At 54.5% G+C, this 24,344-nt stretch overlaps 1 protein-coding gene across 2 annotated transcripts; it reads right to left on the reverse strand.

The window, feature by feature from the left end:
* Nucleotides 1-1,127: 1,127 nt before the first annotated feature.
* Nucleotides 1,128-23,989, reverse strand: OGFOD3 (2-oxoglutarate and iron dependent oxygenase domain containing 3). 2 transcript variants are annotated; one of them, XM_047832424.1, is made up of 9 exons: nucleotides 23,857-23,989; nucleotides 22,705-22,922; nucleotides 18,779-18,854; nucleotides 17,254-17,296; nucleotides 14,543-14,607; nucleotides 13,943-13,999; nucleotides 8,937-9,090; nucleotides 5,536-5,659; nucleotides 1,128-1,450 (listed from the first exon to the last, which is right to left on the reverse strand). In XM_047832424.1, exons 1-9 carry the CDS (start codon nucleotides 23,928-23,930, stop codon nucleotides 1,314-1,316), a joined length of 948 nt encoding a protein of 315 aa, XP_047688380.1. In that variant the 5' UTR covers nucleotides 23,931-23,989; the 3' UTR covers nucleotides 1,128-1,313. The 2 variants fall into 2 exon arrangements, with proteins under 2 accessions (XP_047688380.1, XP_047688381.1); XM_047832425.1 differs by lacking the exon at nucleotides 1,128-1,450 and adding an exon at nucleotides 2,884-3,071.
* Between the last annotated feature and the right edge of the window lie 355 nt (nucleotides 23,990-24,344).

The following is a 24,344-nucleotide window of genomic DNA, read 5'->3' on the forward strand; positions in this document are numbered from 1 at the left end:
TCCAGGAATAGGCCCCCCTCACATCTGTCTTCTCTAGCAAGGGGCACGAGAGGACAGGGAATGCTCCTGGGCCCGGAAACCCAGAGAGCTCAAGCTGGCACCGGCCAGCTGTGTGACTGGGGCAAGATCACGAGCCCCCGCCTCTTGTGTCCACAGGGATTGGGACGTCACCCATGATGCCCACCATGAGGCCTTCTCAGGATGAGGGACTGCCTGTACCCCCGGCTCTGTTGGGTCTGCTTGGCCTCCAAGGTGTGGACCCAGAAGAAATGTCAGGGCAGGGCTGCAGGGGGAACAGGGCTCGGGCATCCGCTTTGGTCTCCGGCTGCGGACCCTCCCCTGCCACTCTGTGGGGCACAGCACACAGCTGGTGGGGGTGAAGTGGGGAACGGAGGGCAGGTGCGAGGCTGGGACGGTGAACAGGAACCTGCAGAGCCCCTGCCCAGGGAGGGGCTACCTGGATTCAGGGAGGGCAGTGGGCCAGCCCTACACTCACTTCTTCTGAAATTCAAGATCAAGTTGAACACCGGTATTTACGTCAGTCAGTCCAAAAGGGTCTGGACGAGCAATCAGTGACGCTACTTCCTTCCCCGCGGCCCCCTGGAGCCTAGGGGCCTGAGGTTCAGCTGACGGTTAGTTTATTGGTGTCCTGTCCTCTGCTTGGCCTCAATCCACTGTCATGATGTCTGATCTGCTGCTTTGTACCTTGCCGGCGCTCCCCCAGATTATACGTGCCGTCTGGGGAATCGATTCCCGCTGCCCCACCTGGCCTACCCCGCACCCTGCCTTCCTATGCAGAGCATCACCGGGGCTCCTGCAGGGTGTGACCAGCTTGGTTTCTGGAAGATGTCGTGTCAGGAGGGACTCACATCACTGATGTCTCAGGTCCTCGGCCCCCAATGTGTCTCCCAGAGCCGTGCACTCACTGGACCTTCTCTACAGGTCATGGCATCATCCACATTCAAAAGTCAGTCTTCGGAGGATGAATCTGGATGAGGCCCAGGCAAATGATTATCTGTTCACAAATGGGAATTTCCACCCAGGGCCCCGGGATCCCCTCTTGAGGAAGGGTCGCTGCTAGCTTCTGGGCCTGATGTCAACAGCACGCTGAAACAAACACACAGTGCTTGGTGGTGAAAAGCTGCTTCCCCCTAATTTACTTACGGACGACAAATGATCGAAACATCAGGAAATCAAAATCCAGGGTGATTCATAAGGCACCTTGTTCAAAGGAAACGGGCTGAAATGGGGAGAGGAGGACGTTCTGTTCCGTGTGGCTGCTTCCCAGCAGGAGGGCGCCGTGAACAGGAGGGCTACGTGAACTCAGGGTCTGCGATCCCGTGGTCGGGGTTGCAGGTGAAGGCGATGGTGACGGCGTAGCGGGTGCCCCAGTGGACCTTCTCCACACGGTGCAGGTTCTCGGACCCTGAGGTAAAGAAGGACACCCGGCCTGGGACAGAAGAGAGAAGAGGGAAGTGACCCGGAGGCCACACACGTGGCCGGCCCTGACACAGCAAACCAGGAAATAGGACAGGTGTACCCACCATGGGAACGGCTGCAGCAGGACACCTCCATGCGTGAGGGGCACCCCAGCCCCCGCCCTGGCCCTCTTTGTGGTGGGTGGGCCCAGATGTGGGGGCCAGGTCCTGCCAGCACCGTCCAGGGTGTCCCGACAGGCCACGTGACCTCCCCAGGCCCACCCCTCACAGGCTTTCAGGTTCTACTCCCATGTCAGACAAAACCAAACCCTGGAGAGTGATGGCAATGTCTTACCAAAGAATCAAGAAAGATATGTCAAGACAAAACACCCAATGCCTCGTCAGCTCCCTTCAAGTTGAGATAAAAGGTCTTCACCTTTCTGCCTAGGGAAAGGCAGCTTCTGGGAGTCCAGAGTAGGGGCCCTTCCAACCTGTCCATTTTCAGACAATTCCATGTTCAACTGCTTCTGTCTTTAACTGGCCTTGCACATAGCACTACAGAATTTTCTACAAGCGAGCTGACCATTACCAAGCCATGACGGAGGAACCTGAGATTCAGCAGGTACTATGCTCTGGCCGCGTGGCCGGGCCCCTGACAACCACATTCCCCTTCACAGTTACAGCTCAGCCGGTTGAGCGTCCGACTCTTGATTTCAGCTCATGTCATGAGCCCAGGGTTGTGGCAATGATCGAGCCCTGTGTCAGGCTCTGCACTAAGCATGGAGCCTGCTTGGGATTCTCTCCCTTTCCCTCTGCCCCTCCCCTGCTTATGTTCTCTCTAAGATAAAAAGAATTAAAACAAAACAAAACAAAAAAACCCACAACACAAAAAACAATAAAAAAACCCCCACAAAGCCACTGCTGGACAGTTGACTGCTTCCGTCAATACTTGCAAATTGACCGTAATCTTTGCAAAGGAGAGAAGAAGCCACCTCAGACACGCCCTGCTTTCTAGCTGTAAACAGAGAACCGAGCTCTGTTTGGAAACAACAGAGCAAAAGAAATGGTGAACACACAGGAAACCTATGAGTGTGAGCCTGGGGGCTCCTGGAACTCACACACAGTGCAGTCCCCTCCTCTGGACCAGCCCAGCCACCCCCATGGGAAGGAAACGCTTTCCCAGAGCAATCCGGACCCACCACACTTTCTGAGAGTTACATTTATTTATTTATTTTTTAATGTTTATTTGAAAGAGACAGAGTGCAAGTCGGGGAGGGGCAGAGAGAGAGGGAGACACAGAATCCGAAGTGGGCTCCAGGCCCTGAGCTGTCAGCACAGAGCCTGACACGGGGCTCAAACCCACCAACCGTGAGACCATGACCTGAGCCGAAGTGGGATGCTCAACCAACTGACCATCCAGGCACCCCGAGACTTACATTTTTAAAACACATCTTGTCCTTGGTCTCTTGATTCAAACTTGAGACATGGGACAGCAGCCAGGCCTGTCTGCACAGCGGCCGCTGGCCTCCCGTGCCCATCCACCCCCTCTGCCCATGTAGACAGACGCAGCTCTCAAGTGTCTGTGGACGCACAGTAAGAGTAGGGGTCTCCGTGTCCCTTCCAGCGTTTCCGCACAGTTTGTAGGCAGAGGTGCTGAAGAGCAGAGAAAAGAACCTTGGGACAATACAGAGCCTTCCACCATTCATGCTGTTGGAGCCTCAGGAGAAGTTAACATTGGGACAGAAAAAGAGAACTTGAGGAAACAATGACCCAAACTTTCCCCAAAGTCGTGAAAACCTGGCTTTTAATCCAATCCAATCCAATCGGTGTAGCCAACCCCGAGTGGGACGCGGAGGCCCATCACAGTCAAACAGATGAAATGAGTCATTTGGGAAAATCTTGGAAGCAGCAGAGAAAAAAGGCAGTGACCATGGGGACAGTGACCCTGACAACGACTCTCCCTCAGCAAGAATGGAACCTGAAAATAAAATGATGTTTCTACAGAGAAAGGAAAATTCTATCACTCCAGAATTTCACAGCCAGTGGAAATATGCTAGAAAAGGTGAAATGAGGTCATTTACAGAAGAGCCACAGCCGGCAGACCCAGGGGGGCTGGGAGTGTCAAGGCGGAAGAAAAATGGTCCCCGTTGGAAACCCGGGTCTACGGAAAAGAGTGAGGGTTCTGGAAAGATCGAATGAGTGGGAAAATGTAAGTGTGCATTTTATTGTGTGTGTTTTCCTGTGAATTTCTACAAGAGAGGAGAGAACCATGGTCCAAGGCAAGAACCATAACATTTAAATTGGTCTCATTGGTGGGTGAGCTGCTGTGCGTCTCTCCAGAGTCAAACGACAGCTCCCACGATGTCTGTGGGGACGAATGTACCTCGCTGATCCCCAGGCAGGGACAGCACACGGTCAATCGTATAAGATAGTGTGGCTGCCTCTCATCTTGTCCACCTGGAAAGAGGCCCTCAGACCCCATCAAGTGCCGGTGTGGTAACTAGAGAAAAGTACAGCACCGGCTGCACAATCCTGAGCCCCTCTGTCCTGTCCAACCAGCAGGTAAGCCCTACACTTGATTCTGACTGGTGAAAAGTCCATAGTAATTAAGTTAAGAGTAGGTACCACAGAAATGCTCTGAAGAACCCAGTGGCAGGCCGCTCGTATCAGAACCACAAGGAAATTATTAGCAGAGGATGAAATCACCATCTGTCCAGGGACCAGCGCTGCTAACTCACCACACGAGGCAAAGAACAAGACAGACCTGTAACATTTACACTGGTGGGTGGGGCTCCCAGGGCCACATCCCCCAGAATCTTGTCTCCCAGGGCCACGTCTCCTACAACCATGCCTCCCAGAACCATGTCCCCCAGGGCCACGTCACCCAGAACCACATCCCCTAGAACCTTGTCCCCCAGGACCATGTCTCCCAGAACCACGTCCCCTAGAACCTATCCCCCAGGGCCACGTCCCCCAGACCTGCGTCCCCCAGCAGTGGGTCTCCCAGGGGAGAGTCTCCCAGGGCCACGACCCCCAGAACCATGTCCCTCAGGGCCATGTGCCCCAAGGCCACATCCTCCAGGACTATGTCCTCCAGGGGTGCATCGAGTTGTACTGCCCACCCAATTCTATAAACACAAAACATTTCAGTATTCACAAAAAGGTACTTTCTGGCTTTTTACACTCTTCAGTAAACAACTTAGAGATTGAGCTCAGCAACTGAGTAACCAAGCGTGTGAGAGAAACTCAGTGTCTGTAATCCTGCGTGTTCTTTTCTCTGGGACAACAAGGGCACCTCTCAAAAGCATGTGCATGTAACACCCAGCCTCAGTGACAGAAGCTTCTCTGGTTCTTTATCCATTAAAGCCTTGGAACTGCAGGGTGTCCAGGGCCCCTCCTGCCCACTGACTGAGCCCAGGTCTACACCTCTTCCTGTGCTCACCCCATGGAGGGAGGAGAGCAAACCCCAAGCGGTTTAATTTCCTTTTTATGCCTTTTGATTTCCAAGCCACTTGGTGTCCAATTCAGAGCTACTACAAGGAGCAGTTTGGACCCACCGGCTTGGGGGACTGCCCCATGGCTGACAGGAACATTCTGGTCAAGCCAGGTGGGCACCCTCACTGGCCTGACCGAGCTCCCAGCCGGCAGGAGCCCAGTGAGCAGGTGAGGACAATGCCACAGGCACAGGTGAGACGCGGCAGCAGGTGGACGGCACTGGCGCTGTCCGAGGTACCTGGGCTGGAGCCAAGTGGCCGGGTCTGTCTGTGAGTCCCCCCTCTTTCCCACAAGTGCCAGAGGGAGGGACACGTCATCTGCCCAGCACCTGCTCACTGGGCAGCTCTGAGTGTCCGCACTGTGTCCGGGGAGGCAAGCCCCAGTGCTCAGCGCTGTTATCAACATCGTCAGGTTGGGAGTATCACCTCACATGAGCTGCTGAGTCCCACTGGGGAGTGCACCACAGGGCAGGGAGGGGCGGGCTCTGGGAACCGCTGTGCCATGGCGGCAGCGACCGTGGGCGATGGGGCCCCTGGGTGTCCAGGACCAGCAGACGCATCCAGGCAAGCGCAGCATCGCTGGGCACCTGCCCATGCCTGGGGCTGCCGCGTGAGGGCCCTACCTGCTCTTGGCTCCACTGTCTTGTTGGCCCCCTCCTCCACGAACACAAATCTCCCTCCACCGAAGTCGTCCAGGTAGTCAGAGAGGTAGAGCAGCGAGGTGTAGTCAAAGGAGCCATAGGTCACCTGTGGGCAGAGTGGAGGGAGCGTGTCACCATCGAGGTGCTCGTGGGGCACACAAGCCCAGGACACCGCTCTCAGCCTTCAGAGGTCAGCATACAACACGTGCACCTAACAGAGGCCGCTCACTGCCTTCTTGACTTCAGAAACACCTTGGTTGAGCCCACGGTCGTGTGTTTTTGCTGGGACTCTGGCACAGCTCAAACGCCCGGACAGCTGTCTTCCGGAAAGGCAGCGTGTGCGGGACGCAGGGCAGACAAGCCGGCACCATAGCGATTCCTGGGACGGTGGCAGCGTCATCGCTGACCAGCAGGGCCAGTCTCCTGCACCAGCAGCAACGGCAAGTGCTGTCGCTCTTTCAGATACTGGGCGACTCCAACCTTTGTTCTTAACTCTAGTAAAAACACGTGCCATAAATTTACCATTTTAACCACCTCAGTGCGCAGTCCGGGGGGCAGCAGGCATGTTCTCACTGTTGTGCCACCATCCCCCGTCTGTCTCCAGAACTCCAACCTCCCACATGGAAACTGTCCCATTACACGCTCACCCCCGCCCCCCGCCCCGACCCTTCTGACAACTCTAGAGACCTCATAGCCATGGGATCCCACGAGATCTGTCCTTTTGTGTCTGACCCTCTTTGTGTAGACGCTCGTTTGCAGAGGAGGGGTGCGTCTGAGCACGGACCCTCTGAGAATCGACCCCCACTCCCTCCTGGATGAAGGAATGGAAACAGGGGGCGGCTATCGTTTGTTTCCTCAGATGCCCCGAAGTCGGGGACAGAAGGGACCCCTGGAAGCCACTGCAGGCCAGGGCTGCCGCATAGACACGTCATTTTCGATGTGACACCTTCAGGGTTTGGTTTAAAACCTCGGGCTGCCGAGGAGAAGCTAACTGTAATATGAAAGGAAGATGTAATTTCCAAGGGCTTCAGTGACACAGATCAGAACAAAGAGCTTTAATAATTAATAAACGGAATTAGTGAGAGATGCACTTTTTTCGTGCAAAGAATTTTAATCACATAATAACGTATTCCGTATTCCAGGCTGATGAACCATTCAATTAGCAAGTCTGGGGTAGGAGAGGAGCAGTAACGGAAGAGTCTAAGAATTAGTCTGAAATGTCACCCCGCCAGCCCTGACACGAAGCCCGACCCCTGCATCTAAGCTGCTGGGTTGACAGCCAGTCTTACAAGATTTTACTGACACCTGTAGGCATCATGGGAACGGAACGCAGAAGCCCCAGGCCAACCTCCTGCGACATGTCTGACCACAGCTTGAAGAGGCTTCTCCCCTGCCACCATCTTTGCCCCCATCACCATGACAACAGTCATCTCCTGACATGAGGTGGCCAACCAGCAAGGCTGCTGTGGTGACGGAGACCCAACATCACCTTGTGCCTTCTGCACCAGGCCACGTGAAGCTGGATTCTACACACCTGGGCTTGGCTCCACAACCCCACCAAGAGCCCATCTCGGCTTCGCCTTAACTGACGTGCGTTCACCAAACAAACACCAGGGTGATGGGAGACCACGATCTCCCAGGGCCCGCTTCTAGAACACCTTCAGCAGTGAACCTCACATGAGTTGAAAGCATACATGAGCCACGTAAGCCTAAAAGAGACCCAGGTACAGCAGGAGGGTCCAGGAGCCTGACCCTCTCATACCCACCCATCCCCAGATGCTGCACAGGAACCCCCCCAAAGCTCACGTGAAAACCAGGGACCTGGGTAAGGAGGAAACTGGAAGCAGCTGGCTCTGCTGGGGAGTCTGTCCTGAGCTAGAGACAGGAGCCCCGCGGATCACGAGCAGGTGCCACGGTCCAGTTCTCTTGTGTCTGAGGACGTCTTCTCGCCATGCCCACATGTGAGCGGTCCTTGGCTGCTCGCACTGCCCTGGCTCCTGCAGACCCTTCTGTGGCCTCCTGGCTCTAAGCACCCCTCTGGGGAGCCTGCAGCTTCCAACTTGTCACCGGGGCCTGTCTCTTCCCGCCTGAAGAGTATGATCTTCGAGAACGCGGCCAGGGCGTGTTTCTCTTGAACCGACTCTTCCAGGTGTGTGGACGGCTGTCCTTGCTTCGTGCAGGAAATTCTCCTGGACTCCAGCCCACGCGTGGGGCCCCCTTCTCTGTGTGCTGGAAGTACCTGTCTGTCCTCCGCATACACCGTCTTTTCCCTCAGCACCAGAACACCCTCTTCTGCCTCTGTAGTGTCCGCGATCACCTTACACCAAAGGTCTCACCCTGTCCCCGAATGATGATCTGACAGTGGTTACCAATGGGTCAATAGCTGCCAATGCCACGAGGTGCAGGGGGATGGGGCTCCATCACAGCCGGATCTGAGCACATGGTGCCTGCCACCTGGAGGCCAGAAACCCCACACTCCCAGCCTGAATCTGGTGGAGCCCCAGAGCGGCGTGGGCCCACACGGGAGCCACTGGCCACAGATGCCACTTCTGTTTACACTGGCTTGAGCCGATTACATATCGGGGTCCTCAGTTTCACTAACCACACGCAAGTGCTCGCAGCCATGCATGCTGCCTCCTCCATCAGCTCAGTCGAGATGAAACAGACACTAGGCGTCTGGCTGGTCTTGAAGCCAAAGCCACATCTGCAAGCGTGCATCCCAACCTGCCTCATCACTCACCCCGGTTCTGGGTATTTTCCACTTGCTTCTTTTGTTCTAGCATCTAGGGACACAAGGGGTGTCCTGGGTCACCTGAGCACATGGCAGCCCTCGGGTGTCTCCTGAGGCAGGTCTCCCCTGGCAGCATGCCGAGACCGTGGGTGTGCAGGGCGGTGGGGGGGGGGGTGGCTGCAGGACAGGCAGGGACGGGCTCCTCCTGCAGCTGGTCAACATCACGATCGAGAGCAGAGCAAGGACGGGAAATCCAGAGGGTCCGGAGTGGTCAAGAGATCTTCCCATGAAGAGGAAGAACACGGGGGCTGGGCAGGCAGGCCTGAGGAGAGGCCACCTGCAGCTGCGGGGGCAACAGAAGGCTGCCCAGGGGATACGTGGTGAAGCTTATGGTGCCAGTGGAGACGGCCACAGAGGACAGAGTGCCCACCACTTCTTAAAGCACTTTTCACCATCACTTGGGGACAGGTTCCCGCCCCCCCCCCCCCCACCGACTACATCCTCGGGGTTCGGGACGCACCTGAGCATCAGAGACAAAGATGTGTAAAACCCCAACCACAGGAAGGCCGCAGTGGACACTCAGAAACCCGGGCGGGCAGCTCGGGCAGCCACGAACAAGCCCCGGGGCCCATGCTGGAGAGCGGGTGCCCACCTTGTCCACGTGCGCGTGCCAATACTCGTCGTGTGCCGTCCGGGCTTGGGTGCTATTGATGCGGGAGAAGAACGTGGGCTTGGTCAGGTGCAGCGAAGATGCGCTGATGCCAAAAGCCTGGGCGATCGTGAGCTGGACCTTCTGCCGCACGTCCCTGGAGAGAGGACACAGGCGTCACCCAGGAGCAGCGCAGCCTCAGAGGAGAGGATTCGCCACGGGCCCCACGGAGCCCACGCAGCGCCACGCTACAGAGTGACACGGCTGTGGGAAAGCAGCAAGATGGACAGACGTACACGCGGCCCACGCACGTGTGAAGGCGCATCGTGTGCAGAGCCAGGAACCCTGAGGACCGGTTCCTTGGGGCATGGCCAAGGGCGGGGGCCCCGTCTGCGGGGACAGACAGGCAGCTGCGGGGCGAGCGGCCCTCTGCACAGGGTGCACGTGCTCCCGACAGAGGCCCGGAGGACGACCTCGGCCCTGTGTGAGAGCTGCACCGTCCGTGGTCAGGGGCTCGGGCCATTCCTGCCGCGGCAGAGGGGTGCTGCCCCCGGAGACACCAGCCCCTCCCTGGCACGTCCAGGGGTCTGGGCTCCCAGCCCTACACACGCGGCTGTGTGGCGAGGTGCCACGGGGCACAATTCACCACACGGGCATTCGTGGTGGGGGCACCACCCTCCCTGGACCACTGCTGACCTGCACGGCCCATTCCACAGAGCCCCAGGGAGCCGACTCCTGGGAGGCCAGGGTGCAGGGGAGCAGCGCTACACAGGCTGAGCCACACCTGTGAGGCGGACACATGCACTTGCTGTCCATCTACCTACACACGTCTACACACGTGCACACACGTACCTACCTACATACATGCCCACACACATGCGCACACACGTACACACGCCATACGCACTAACTCCCATACACAAGCACAATACATGCCTGCAAGACATAACTACGCATGCACATACCTGCTCCCATATACACATACATACGTGTACACCCCCCCACGCGCCTACATGTACAGGTGTGCACACACACATACATGTGCACACACAGGTACCTACCTGTGTGCACACTTACAGAATATATGGTAAACTAGGTCCAGGACCACAAATGATGGAGCTCCAGCCCAACAGGACATAAATCATTCCAACATTTCCAAACCACTGATGATGATGCTTCAACATGCACACCACGTGCTCAAGGGTACTCCCACAAGGCAGGGCACTAACTGGGGGTGCGCTAGACCCTTCCTGGGGTGGGGCTCCCCCAAACTCATCTCAGTAAGTAGTTATTCTAACATTAGTGATGCCCATGGAACTTCTGCTGGGCCAACAATTATGTTCAGAATTCTTCGGACTCCTCCATGGGGTAGGAGGGACATATGCATTCAGTAGCTCTTATCACCCAAGTCATAAAAAGTACTTATGAGCACATCACTTATCCAGCGGGCTCCGTTTCTTCATCTTTGTTCACCTTCAAGGCCCAAAACATTTCAGAGTTTAGCCAAATGTCAGAGTCCGACAAACTGAAAGAACTTAGAGACTCATGATATTCTTCCATCTGTCACCCAACAGCACACGGTGTGGATGACGCGTTGACAATGCGATGCTGCTCCTCCTGGAATCAATCCCAGCTTCGCTCCACGCACAAGCTTCCTCTCTCAGCTTCTGCAGTACTTTCTGCTTCTCTCTCCTGGTTTCCTCACTTTTATTCTATGTTCACCAACTTAGCATTTCCACCTTGGAGCCAGAAAGAGCCCCGCCCACTTGGGGCACACTGGCCTTCCACTTCTTGGTTCCCGCTGTGGTGACAGTTCCCGCTGTGGCGACGGCTCGCGCTGTGGGGATGGCTCCCGTTGTGACGGTTCCCGCTGTGGCGACGGCTCCCACGGGGCCACCAGGACAGTCCTCAGCTTTCATGGTTCTGGCTTCTGTGCATAACATGCTGCGTATTCTCCCTGATGTCAGCGCACAGATGGCGGCTGAGAAAAGTCTGGAAGCGATTTGGTGGTTTTTATCTTCGGCACATCCAGAAAAGGTGGTTTGGTGACTCAGAGTCCAGGACACGACGTGGACGTGGTCCTGAGTGTAACAGCCCGAGGTGTGGTGCGGGGAACGGTTCAGACCAAATGTTTGCCTTGAACATTGGCCAGATAGCCCATCTCAGCCACCATTCTCCTTCCAGGGTTGTGAGACCCACAGACGGAGCGTTGCATTTTCTGTGAATTATCGGAAACCTTGTGTGGGAGACAGCAGTGGAGATGTCACCCAAACCCTGCTCTGTCACTCTGCAGATGTGCTCTGTGATGATCTAGACCATAAATTAGATCACACTGGTATCTTGTGCTGGTAATATTCTGGTCATGTCTCCAAATGCTCGGTTATTTTTAACCATAGAATAGACAAGATGAGAAAAAAGATTTCTCTAAACACTGCCATTTACTTGACAACACTCTTCAACAACATATTTTGAAAAGTTTTCATTATTTTTTTAGTTATTATTATTTTAACAATTGGTTTCTTGTGTGAAACTGATTGGTTCCTTCCCTCTTTCTTCATTGATAATTACCAATCTCATTTATTAAACCTTAAGCTGCACTAGAACACAGGGGGCATCGCCTGCCTCTTGGGAGCCGTCATATCCAGTGCCCACGTGCCCAGCGACAGCATGCATGCTTCTGGGTGCAACCACCGACTGGGTTTTCTCTCCAGAAATACAAACTCTTTTTCATTTGTGCAACCCTTCCTGGGTTCTGTGTGCGACCACAAGCCCTTCCAGACTACAGAGGTGACCGACACCCTTCCTCTCTGCATGTTCACACTCAAATGAGACAGAAATCTGCTGTTTTCCCTTCATTCACAGTGTTCATTCATATGTTTCATCGACCTTATGAACGTGAAAATACCGACCCACACTTTTTACTAAACAGTAACATGGTGAACGATGTTAACTGGTCACTGGGTAATCACAGACTGAGGCTCCTGCACCACCAGTGCCTGGTTGGTTGCACCAGGAGACCCTGTCGCGCTCCAGGCCCAGACTTCACAGCCACCAAGTGAGGTCACTAGCGCATGGCAGGGATCAAGTGCACCACTCACTGCCGTTACTATTCATGTGTAGAGTTCATCCGACCCCTCACTTCTCTCTGGACCAGTAGCCCAGCTTTGTTTTCCAGCTGTCTCCCTGGAGACGTGACCAAGGGGAAGCGGCAGCTGTGTTTCCAGCCCAGGAGGCCTGCTGGCTGCTGGTTGGGGATGGGTGCTGGAGCTGAGGGTGCATAAGGGCAAAGTGGGGGCCGCGTGGGGACGGGATGCCCGGTGGCGGACTGGCGGCCCTTACATGACCTACACGGGGACAGAACTGCACACACTCACACAAATAAGGTGAGAGCAGGGAATCTGAACAAATAGGTGGCATGGTGCCACATCCTGGGGGCAACACCCTACTCTCACACGAAGCAGTTGCAGTCAGGGATCCTGGGTGGAGGGTACAACAGGGTCTCCCTGTGCTAGTTCCCAAAACAGTATGGAAGTCTTGATTATCTAAAAGTTAAAAGTTTTAAGTAAAAAACAAAAACACTCCTGGGGCACCTGGGTGGCTCAGTCGGTTGAGAGCCAGACTCTGGATTTCGGATTCAGGTCATGATCTCACGCTTCATGGGAAGGAGCACAGAGTCGGGCTCTGTGCTGGCAGCGGAGAGCCTGCTTGGGATTCTCTGTCTCTCTGCCCTTCTCCTCCCCCCAAGATAAAAAACAAAACAAAACAAAAACAAACGAACACCTTGCCCCAGCGGGGGAGCTGCCAGGACAGGAGGGCTGTGTCTGACAGGGCACCAAGTGGGGGTGGCACTGGCATGTGTGGTGTGGCTGGGGAGTGGGCACAGCCCTGCACGGCGGTTACAAGAGCTGCTGGACCCCCCTGAGGCTGGATGTGCCTCCGTATCCGTGAGCTGTCGCGAAGGCCAGAGAACAGCCCTGGGCCGAGGGGCACACGCAGCCTCCACTGGGTGGCGTGAGGGCGGTGGCCTGGCTAGACCCGCAGCTGCGGAGGCGGCTGCCCTGTGTACTACCCACCAGCACAAAGCGTGCTCGGGTGAATTCCGCACGTCTGCCCTGACTGCGCAGAGGGCCGGAGACGAGCCAGGGGAAGAAGGAAACCTCGGAGCCGGGAGAGTAGACCAGTCTGCACAACCCCGCCTCCCCTCAGTATTTTTGCGGCCACTCGCTGGGTCTTTGGGTTCCCTGGCCTCCTGGGGGCAGAGAGGTAACACCCCTTCATCCACCTGCCGGGATTCCAACAAAGTGAACGGTGCATTTCACCTTTCGTGAGACCCTCTGTTCACAACATGCCCACGTCAAGCCAGGGGCTGGGGTGGGGGTGTGGGGGACGGGGTTGAAAGGGAACGCTGCTGGGGCGTGGTCAGCCTGCGTGGATGGGTGGTGGTCTTTGAGGGCGTGTTCGAAGCATGGATTGGATGGGTGTGACCAGTGGACCACTGACTGGGAGGTGTGGTCAGGGGCAGGCTTGGACTAGGCCGGTGTAAGTGGATAGGCACACCACAGGGGGAAGAGGACAGGGTGATGATGGGGTGAGTGTGACCAGGACCAAGGGGGTAGGCGTGGCCTGGCCAGGGTAATGGTGGGGAGGCCTTGGCATAGGCCCGGGGTGGGTGAGGTCAGGGGTGGGCGTGGCCTGGATTGAGTTGAGTGGGCGGTGCTGGCGGGGTGGGTGTGGTCTAGGGTGCGTGGTGGGCGGGGCAGTGGGTGGGCGTGGACTGGATAGAGTGGAGTGGATCTGGGGCTAGTGGGCGGGACGAGGATGGGGTGGGGTTGACTGGTGGGTGGGGTGGGTGTGGTCTAGGTGGTGGGTGGGCAGTGCCGGTGGGCGGGGCACACTTGGGTTCCGCCCCCGGTTGGGCTGGGCTCCTGGGCACACCGACCCTCGGCCCTCCCCACTCAGCCCGCTGCACCTGCCTCCACATCTGACCTCCTCACCCCTTTCCTCCTCACCGGTACAACTGGAAGTCCTCTTCTGAGAAGACGGTTTGTATTTTATCTCCAAAGTATCTGCGAAAAAACAGTGTTAACAAATGCTACATTTCATTAAACGTTTATTGTTAACGTTTTATTATGTAACATTTAAATCTTTTCCTTATTTCCTTTAAACTCAGTGTTTCCTCCAACTAACCAGTAGGTCCCTGAAAACTAGCTTGCCCTAACTGCTCCCTCTACAGTGACAACTATGTGATTAAAAGGCAGGGAAGTCAACACCAGCAGAGTGAGGGTGACATTCAGCAAGGCTGGGAGAATCCCTTTCCTTCCCTGGCCTCAGGGAGGATCAGAGTGCCCCTGACTCTTTCCAGCTCCCCTTGGCCCCAGAGCCTGGTGGGCACCGCCCCCCCCCCTTCCTCTAGCTGTCCCTAGGCCTCAGGTAGGTCCTGCTTTCCCAAGAAGCGCTCCCTGGGTGTAGCACTAAACTATTCCCTGCAGCTGGCGAACAGGGACCCTGCGCCTGAGAAGGGCTACACCTCCCACTTCCCAGCTAAGAACTGCACAAGGGTGCAAGGTCATACCGCACAGGGAGGGTCGCAGCCCCTCTTGGGCTCTCACCTGTACAGGTTCACAAAGTGCTTCCCAACAGACAGGGCTCCTGAGTGCAAGTCCAGGATGGACGCCTGGAAAAGACGTGCACAGAGCACAGGGTGACGGGGTTTGAAAGTCGCCAAAGGTAAACGCAGACCACTGAGATCCAGCCTGGGCCAGGGAGCAGTGCTGGGTTTCAAGAAAGTTGGGCCCAGGGTATGTATAGGACATCTCGTTCTCTCCTGCCTAGTCCGATTTGCTGAAAACAGTACACAGTCTGTGAACTCCTGCAGCTGAATCACACCCCACCCACCCTCCCTCCTTCAGCCCCGTTGAGGTGTAAGGGGGCCACACATCACACGCCCATGAACCACCATCAATCACCAAGATAACAACCACATCCCAAAATGTCCTTGCACCCCTTTACCATCCTGCTCCTGCCTCTCTCCACCCACCCCTCCCCACCCAGGGAACCACTGATGTGCTTCCTGCCATGACAGACTGATTCACGCTTTCTAGAATTATCTGTGAATGCAATCATGTGGGATGCGCTCTTTTTGGGTCTGGCTCCTTCCACTCAGCATCACCTCTCTGTGGTTTGCTCATGCCTTCGTGTCTACAGACGTCCACCGTCCTTGTTGCTAAGGAGTACTCCGTGGTCCGGGATGCCACAGCCACGTGGCCTGTTTCCAGTTTGGGGCTATTACAAATCTGCTCTGAGCACTGGCGGACAAGTCTGTTTGGACAGATGCTTTCATCCTCTTGGGAAATCCCTAGGAGTGGAATTAGTGAGTCATACCTCTCTACAGGATGGCCAAAGTGTCGTGCACTCCCTTCTGTGGGCCCTTCCCCATATCTAGGAGAAGTGGTCACCAGCACAAATCATTTTTATGCTGTCTGGGAAGCTACTATATCTTTCCTCATTGATACAGCAACCAGCCCGGAGGTTTGAACATAATTTGAGGTTAATAAATGTTAACTGAGAGGTGCCTGGGTGGCCCAGTCGGTTAAGCGTCCGACTTCAGCCCAGGTCATGATCTCATGGTTTGTGAGTTTGAGCCCCGTGTCGGGCTCTGTGCTGACAGCTCAGAGCCTGGAGCCTGCTTCAGATTCAGTGTCTCCCTCTCTCTCTGACCCTCCCCTGCTTGTGCTCTGTCTCTCTATGTCTCTCAAAAAATAAATAAATGTAGGGGTGCCTGGGTGGCGCAGTCGGTTAAGCGTCCGACTTCAGCCAGGTCACGATCTCGCGGTCCGTGAGTTCGAGCCCCGCGTCAGGCTCTGGGCTGATGGCTCAGAGCCTGGAGCCTGTTTCCAATTCTGTGTCTCCCTCTCTCTCTGCCCCTCCCCCGTTCATGCTCTGTCTCTCTCTGTCCCAAAAATAAAAACATTGAAAAAAAAATTATAAAATTAAAAAAATAAATAAATAAATAAATGTAAAAACAAAAAATTAAAAAAAAATAAATGTTAACTGAGCTTAAAGACATCAAATCTGATAATTTGTCAAAGACAATTTCCTGGGGGAATGTCCAACAATGAATAAGAAATGAGTCCATGCACAAATGGGTTTTTAATAAATGCTCCCTCTGAATCAAATCAAACCGAAATAAAAGGAGCTTAATTTCCAGGTAAAAGTTTGCAGAATAAAATAAAGCCATGCAGATCATCAGAGAAATACTTAGAAATTCTACCAAAGTCTGTAAACTAATCTTCCCAGGACTTTCAAACATGTAGACTGATTCAGGTCCGTGTAATGGCGATAATCCAGGGATCACCAAACAATGCAGAGGGGACTGATCTTCCACAGCTCCACTCACTGGGTGAGGAGACCCACGTTCAGGACGCCACATGGGAAGGCAAGCTGACGTGCAGGGCTCGCAGGGACAGAGGCTGCCCAGGAGGCAGATGAGACACAGTGCTGGCCGCCTGTTCCCAGCAGCTGTTGTAACTAATCACCACCAACTGGGGGCTTGAACGAGCAGAACTTTATCCTGTCACAGCTACTGAAGCCAGAGGTCCTAAATCCAGGTGTGGGCAGGGCCACGCTCCCTCCAGAGGCCCTAGGAGAGAGTGCCTCCTGCGTCTTCCAGCTTCTGGTGGCTCCAGGCGTCCCCTGGCTTGTGGCGGCATCCCTCCACCTCTGCCTCTATCTTCCTGTGGCTTCTCCTCTTCTTCCTCAGATCTCCCTCTGCCTCTCTCGCCATTGGACTTAGGGCCCACCCCAGTCCAGAACTATCTCCTCTTGAGTCCCTTAACTTAGTGGCATCTGCAAAGACCCTTTTCCAAATAAGGTCCTATCCCCAGGTTCCGGGGGGGGGGTGAGTCGTTCATGCGAGCCCTGAGCCCCCTGCACCTCACAGATGACAGTGCCCACACCGTGTCTGTGGGCACCTCCTGCCTGGGGCCTGGGGAGTGTGTCTGCCACCATTTCCCAGCAGCCCTCCCACTTCTGCCTCTCCTGTTTCCAGGGCTTGTCACCCTCCTCACTGGGCTTCTAACTCACTCCCCCTAAGCTCACTGCCTGCGACCATGTCCATCTGCCCCCAGCTGGGTGTCTGAAATACGAATGAGATCTGGAGCAGGTTGCTGTGACTCACCCTGAAGAGAGGGGACACTCCCATGTCCACCAAATGTGGTGTGGGGGGAGGGGGGTACCCAAGAGCCCTGCAAATCCAGTGCCACTGTCCCTCGGATGGTGAGCAAGTTAAAGGGGTAGAAAGAAAACTAAAGCAGGAACTCACCCCTCCGTCAGATCCTCCCAGGGACAGCCCCTTCTCGGCTATGCTGTGGGGAAAGGTCATTGTAAGTCAGGATTTAGTCGGTAGAATAGTCTATGATATATAGCCGGGCAAGTAACAACCAGCACGATTAATGCAATGTTAACAGATCATTTACTGTTTATGATATAAACACACATTCAGACCAAAGGACTCAATTTGCAAAGGCAAATGAGAAAATGGCAATATTTCATCATGGTCTTGTTAATTATATATGACACAGTTTAGAAACTACTGAGCTTAAATTTAATTTCCACCTTTGGCACTGAGAGCTGGTGCCCACTAAAATAGGCTGAACTACCCCCACTGGGTCCCTCTGGGCTGACGCGTCCCCCCCTGGTCATCAAAGGCTGGGGGGACACCTTTGCAATCCCCAGCTCAGGAGGTAGAGGCCCCATGGTGGCCTGTGCTGCATCTGACAGGACCATCCACATCACTGGAGACGCAAGAGCATTTTACAGACCAATCACAGCCTACCAGGAAGCTGTACTGGGGACAGATCAGCCCCTGAAATATCGCTGACTCCTGCCCAACAAGTCCCTACACTGTTACGTAGAAGCATGGGGACCGTCTCCCTGCTGGGACCCTCAACTGGGCACACCACCGGCAGAAGGCAGCCGGGACCCTGGGCCAGGCACACAGGCAGAAGGCAGCCGGGACCCTCGGCTGGGTACGTGGGCAAAAGGCAACTCGAGGGTCAGACTCTGCTCCACTGGGCACTTGGCATGTGTGTCTAAACAGCTTTTGTGTCTGAACAAGTTGTTGGAAAATCAAAGCCTTAAGATCTTGTTGTTAGGAACACCTGGGTGGCCCAGTCGGTTGAGCGTCCAACTTCAGCTCATGTCGTGATCTCACAGACACTGTGAGTTCAAGCCCCTTGTCGGGCTCTGTGCTGACAGCTTGGAGCCTGGAGCCTGCTTCGGATTCTGTGTCTCCCTCTCTCTCTGCCCCTCCCCCACACGCATGCGCTCTCTCTTTCTCTCTCTCTCTCTCTTCCTCTCAAAAATGAATAAACATTAAAAAAAGTTTTTTAATCCCAACAAAGGAAAAGCCAGTGTCAACTGTACCTGAGTAAGACTTCCTGCCCCATCCTGAGTCACAGCCAGTTGGCCAAAGGGCTAATTCCTAGCCAGTCTCGGCACAGAGACTGAACTGCTCTCTAGTGACCACCTGCTCTCCACAGGTGTCCCAGGGCTCCGCCAGCAGCTCATGGAAGCAGCACTGCCCCGACCTCCTCTACAGGTCAGAACCACTTCCCATGAAGAGTGGTTAGGCTTCTGACAGGTTGCATCAGCAGCCACATGACTGAGGGCAAAAGCCTTCGCTCCTGGAAATTGGAAAAGCCTACCTTTGCCCTTGGAAGCATACAAGAAAATTCTTAGGGAGTTCTAAATGAATTTCCTTAAATCATCTTTTTCGTAGTAATTGTCTGCTTCCTGTCCCCCAGCCCCACTTTCACACTTGTTCAGGACAGAAAAGGCTTGGGTACCTGCGAATCCTCCGGGCTTCATCCCTGGTGATGACGGTGTCGGTGATGCCCCGCCCACACTTCCTAGGGGAGCAGCCTGGAGAGAGATAGCCAGAATGAGATGCTGACCCCATGCTGAATCCCAACAGAGCCATTTGCATTTGTTGAGGATTTACCTGTAGCTGGCCTTCCCCAGGGACAGTTTTGTGGGGTGGGCTGTGCCTTCCACAGGATTGGGGGGACAGATTTGGCAAACAAAATGCAAGACACCTAGGGGTGCCTGGGTGACTCAGTTGGTTAAGCGTCCAACTCTTGATTTCGACTCAGGTCATGATCTCACAGTTCATGAGTTCAAGCCCCGCATCAGGCTCTGTGCTGACAGTACAGCCCACCCCCCACCTCAATAAATAAGTAAACATTAAAAAATAAAATAAAATAAAATAAAATAAAATAAAATAAAATAAAATAAAATAAAGGACACCTAAACAGGTATGAATTTCAGAGAAGCGACAATGATTCCTCAGCATAAGTGCATCCTGTGTAGGACACGCTGACATCCCGCTGGGCACAGCACACTCCTGGTGGTCCCACACCAGGCAGGACGCTGGGAAGCATCTGGCTCATTGCTTACCCTTGGGAAGAGAGCCCTGAGCCACCCCAGAGGCGGCATCCATGACAATCCATGACCACAGACCCAGCCTTCCTAAGCCCCTGTGAGAAAGTCCTTCCAGGACAACTGAAGTTGTGCTTGTAATTCTAGTCACTGTCCTATCCCAGGGACCCAGCAAAAGCTGCCACCAAATGTGCTTACCACATGTCCCACCCTGAGCTCCCTCTGCCTCTCTGCAACCAGGAGGTGCAGCTGCTTAGGGGCATGAGGGTAAAGAAGCCCAGTTGGGGATGGAGCCAGGGTCAGGTGGATGAGGCCAGGAAGAGGCAGAGCATCAGAGGCGGACAGGCTCTGCAAACTCCTTGTGTTTCAGCACTTAAGGTGGGCCCAGCTCCCTTGTACTAGGTGGGCCATCAACAGGTCCTGGCCAATGAGATGGAGACTTGGGACATTCAGGACCTGTTGGGCTGACCTTTAACTTTTCATCTTTTCTCCCCCCTTCCTGCCTGGAACATGAGCCTGGTGCCTGGAGGTCAGAGAATGTCCTGAGACCATGTGAGCCACACACTGAGTACGAGTGGTGAGGGGCTCACAGAGCATCAGGCCAGCCTGGGGGCGGGGGGCGGGGGGGCGTCTCTCTGGGCCTTGTTGTGTGGGAAAAATAAACTTCTACTTGGAGGACCATCGGGGGAGGGGTGCTTCAGTTCCAGAAGGCTAAATACAATCCTACTGACACAGGTGTTTTCATTATAAACAAAAGCAAGATGTATGCTTTTCATAAAAAATGTAAATATGAGACACAGAAGGGTTAATAATAAAAGAAAATACAATGATCACCAAAAGAAAAGTTGGAGAGTGATTATCTGTATAACTAATGCACTTTAAGGCAAAAGAATCATTACAGGGAAAAAGAGGGTCATATTTAGAGATGATAGAACAGTTGACCACGAAGATGAAGGTGTGACAAACAGCATTAGATAGTACCATCTCAAACGTGAAACAGTCAACATGACAGAAGCTACCAGACCCACAGTCGAAGTGGAGATTCCTGCACACCTCCCTCAGTACTCGACGGACAAAGGAGGCAGAAATCCATGAGGATATAGATGGTTTGTATACATGGTAGGAGACTAAGAGAATTACATAGAACTTTGCACGCAACCGTTAGGAAACATTTTTCCAGGTGTATATGGAACATTTACAAAAACACAAAATGAAAGTCTGAGCCAAAATCAGAGATCTATATCATACACATTATTTTATCTACCTATAATGCAATTAGGTTAGAAATCAATTTTTTAAAAAATCTAACCATTTTTTAAGTTCATTTATTTTGAGAGAGACCATGCACGTGCACGGGGGAGGGGCAGAGAGAGAGGGGGACAGAGGATCAGAAGTGGGCTTCATGCTGTCAGCACAGAACCTGACACGGGGCTCAAACTCACGAGCCCTGAGATCATGACCTGAGCTGAAGTGGGCTTCGTGCTGTTAGCAGAGAGCCCAATGCGGGGCTCAAATTCACGAACCGTGAGATCATGACCCGGGCCAAAGTTGGACACTTAACCAGCTGAGTAACCCAGGTGCCCCCAAAATCAATTAAAAAAAATTTTTTAATGTTTATTTTTGAGAGAGAGAAACAGAGTGCAAGCTGGGGAGGGGCAGAGAGAGAGGGAGACACAGAATCTGAAGCAGGATCCAGGCTCCCAGCTGTCAGCACAGAGCCCCACATGGGGCTTGAACTGACAAACCTCGAGACCATGACCCGAGCTGGACGCTCAACCGACTGAGCCATCTAAGCGCCCCAGAAATCAATTCTTAAACAGAACCGAAACCCCATAAATTTTGAAATGCTAAAGTCCATCAGCGACACAACGTGTTCAGTGTGAGTGTGAAGAGCATCATTTGGTGAATGATGTGAATTTTGAATGGCTGACTCATCTGTGCACATGCATGAGCACACGCTCCACATATACACAGTGCAGCAGCCTGTCCAGACACCCCCCAGGGGGCAGATCCTCCTACATCAGGAGCCCCAACTAGAAGCTTTAAATACACTTTAACTGTTCTTTGTATTGTGGTAAATATACATAACACAAAATTTACCATTTTAGCCATTTAAAAAAAAATTTTTGAGAGAGAGAGAGTGGGGGAGGGGAGGGGCAGAGAGAGAGAGAGAGAGAGAGAGAGAGAGAGAGGGAGGCAGAGGATCGAAAGCAGGCTCTGTGCTGAGTGCAAGACAGACCACTGCTGGGCTCGAAATCACGAACTGAGGGTTCATGACCTGAGCCAAAGACGGACCCTTAACCGACTGAGCACCCAGGCGCCCCCCATTGTAACCATTTTTAAGTGTACAAGTTCAGGGATATGAGGCAAATTCATACTGTTGTGCCAACATCACCATTCATCTCCCGAATGCCTTCATCATCCCAAACTGGAACCCCGTGCCCCCGCCCCCCCCCCCCCCCCGCAAACTGTTTTAATGTGGCTAAATTATTAAATGGGCAAGAAGAAACTTCACTTCTAACTACTTGAAAAATACTTTCTCAAAAGCCGGGACACAGGTTAAGAGGGAAAGGCTGAGGGAGTCAGGGGGAGGTAATCTCCTCTGGTGTGCGTCACCACAGCGCGCCTCAGTGGAAAGACTCGGCAATCTTCTTCCAGTTCAGGTCCAAAGCATTGCTCCGAATTAAAAAATTGACTGAATTTTGTCCTTAAAACCCAGTGGCGCAGGCTAGGTTTTTAAAACTGAGAAAGCGTCCAGGCAGCAACGAACGTGCAGGAAATAAAGCCGACAGTGCCCAGTGCAGGGGCAGGCGCGGGGCGGGGCGGGGAGGAAGGGGGGGGGGGGGGGTGGGTGGAGGAGGGGGCTCTCCAGGGTGCTGAACTCCAGGGCGGCCGCTGCCTCTGGGCAGCACTCCCCTCCTCCCCTCCAGAAGGGGACACACAGGGACACACTACACGACACCAGGAAGGGCTTCCGGTAGGGACATTTTTCGTTGCAACATTTTCTGCAGCAAATACACCTAATGACACTCTACAGCTAATGCCTTTTCTGGCTTCAACTTTTTCATCCCTGCCTTTCCAATTCTGTTATGTCCCTTCAGGCAGTCTCCTCCAACAGACAGTACCCACAGTGTGGGGCACCTCGGTGATCAGCAGGCCTGCCCTTGCATTTCCCAGCCCACGTGTGGGTTAACCGACCTGAAGGAGGGAAAGTTTGACTGTACCCCCCTGACCCCCACACCACGTCGCTGCAGCAAAAGACCCACGCATCTCAAACGCACCACGTTCGGTGTTCGCGTAAGGCTCTTTCCCAGACCAAGGCTGCATCGCCTACCTTCAAACCTTCGGTGACTGTCATAGTCCTCCGAGCAGGGCACCTCAATGAACCTGCCAGGCAGGATCTCCCCACGGTGAGCCAGGACCTCAGTGACGCCATCATCACCCCCCAGGCTGCTCCAGAGCAGGAGCCCAGTAAGCACAGCACAGGCCCCCAGGACGGTAGTTCTCAGCCACTTCCTCCGCACCTCCCAAGGTGCCCGGACATTCTTTGTGCTGAGGACAAAACACAACTGCACTCACATGTGCTGAAAAGTGGGCCACGATGACCAGGGAGCATGTTCACAATCACAGGGAGCCTTAAACTGTTCCTGCCCTAACAGAGGCCAGAGCTACTCCCAACCAATCCAGAAGCACTCGCCAGCCTGGAAGGATATGGTGGGGAGTGTGGCCCCCAGCCCCATCTGACCAGGCAGGGCCCACTGTGCCCTGTGCTGGCAACCAGATGAGCTGCCGGCCAGTGTCCCTCCCAGCCCAGCCAGGCTCATGGAGAACCTGAATCTAGGTTGCCAATGCCAATCACGTTCCCTGAAACCGAAAGTGACCCTCCAGAACCACACATGTGCCCCTGGTGGACGTAACTAAGGTGTGAGTCCACCCACAAGCCAGCCAAGAGGACAGTACAAGCAACAATGAAAATCATTCATAATTAAGACACTTCTTGCACAACCTGGGTTAACTGTACGTCTAACTAACGTAATTACTGATGTTGCATGCATGCGTGTGTGCACGTGTGTAACTGAGAAACTGTGTGCTCTGTTGTCTAGGAAAAACTTGGTGACTGTAGGGCTTAAAGAACTTGCAAAAAATAAGAAAAAAGATCAAGGCACCCTTGCTTTAAATATGTAATTAATTCTTGAAAAGGAGGGAATCTGACTTATTTTTATATGTGCCTCCCCCCTTCGCAGTGCTATATGAAGAAAACGAAATCCAGTTAAATAAGTCCCAAGGTGGGCACAGCATGGTCAGACCATGTTGAGTGGATACCTGATTATTTTAAACAGGGATCATAGATATCCCCGGGGCGGGGAGGAGGGGTCGACCCAGCTGCGCAGCACGCGCTCCCGAGGCCCCGCCCCAAGCAGACCACGCCCATCACACGGCCCCGCCCCGCCCGCCGCAGCTCGCCCCTCCCCACGCTGCCCTGTACCTGCACGGGCGCCGGCGCTCTGACGCCCCGCTGCCCTCGGGCGCCCTGAGCGCGCCCCTCCGCTGAGGCGCCATCGGGCCAGGCCGCTGCGGAACCGGGCCGAACGCGGGAGCCGCCCCGAGCCCGGGACGAGCGCCGCGAGGGGAAGCGCGAGGCCGTCGCGGCCTGGGACGCAGAGCGAAGCGCTCGGCCGTCGACCCCGAGCCTGGCGGCCAGGCCCGAGCAATCGGAGGCCGAACGCCGAGCAGGGCGGGGCGCCGCGGACCTGGGCGCGCACCTCGCCGGACACCCCGCCCACCCGCGCGCCCCCCGCCCGCCTCTCTGTCCTCGGAACCCGCTGAGCCTCAGAGCCTGCAGTCAGAAGTGCGTCCTCGTCCGCGTGCGCGCCCTCCTGCCGGGCTCTCCCGGCCCTTCTCGGAGGTCTCCAAGCCCTCCTCCCGGGGTCTCCGTTTCCTTCCCTGGGGTCCGTGCCACGCCTGGGGTGCTGG

This window comes from Prionailurus viverrinus, chromosome E1 (genome assembly GCF_022837055.1).
Source record: "Prionailurus viverrinus isolate Anna chromosome E1, UM_Priviv_1.0, whole genome shotgun sequence".
Lineage (NCBI taxonomy): Eukaryota > Metazoa > Chordata > Mammalia > Carnivora > Felidae > Prionailurus > Prionailurus viverrinus.

Excerpts from the sequence above, each read along its gene's own strand:
- OGFOD3 (XM_047832425.1), bottom strand. The coding sequence starts at position 23,930 with ATGGCGCCTCAGCGGAGGGGCGCGCTCAGGGCGCCCGAGGGCAGCGGG. Across the intron at positions 18,855-22,704 it reads CAGTCACCGAAGGTTTGAAG|GCTGCTCCCCTAGGAAGTGT; the intron begins GTAGGCGATGCA and ends ATCTCTCTCCAG. Across the intron at positions 14,608-17,253 it reads TGGGAGGATCTGACGGAGGG|GCGTCCATCCTGGACTTGCA; the intron begins GTGAGTTCCTGC and ends CGTCTTTTCCAG.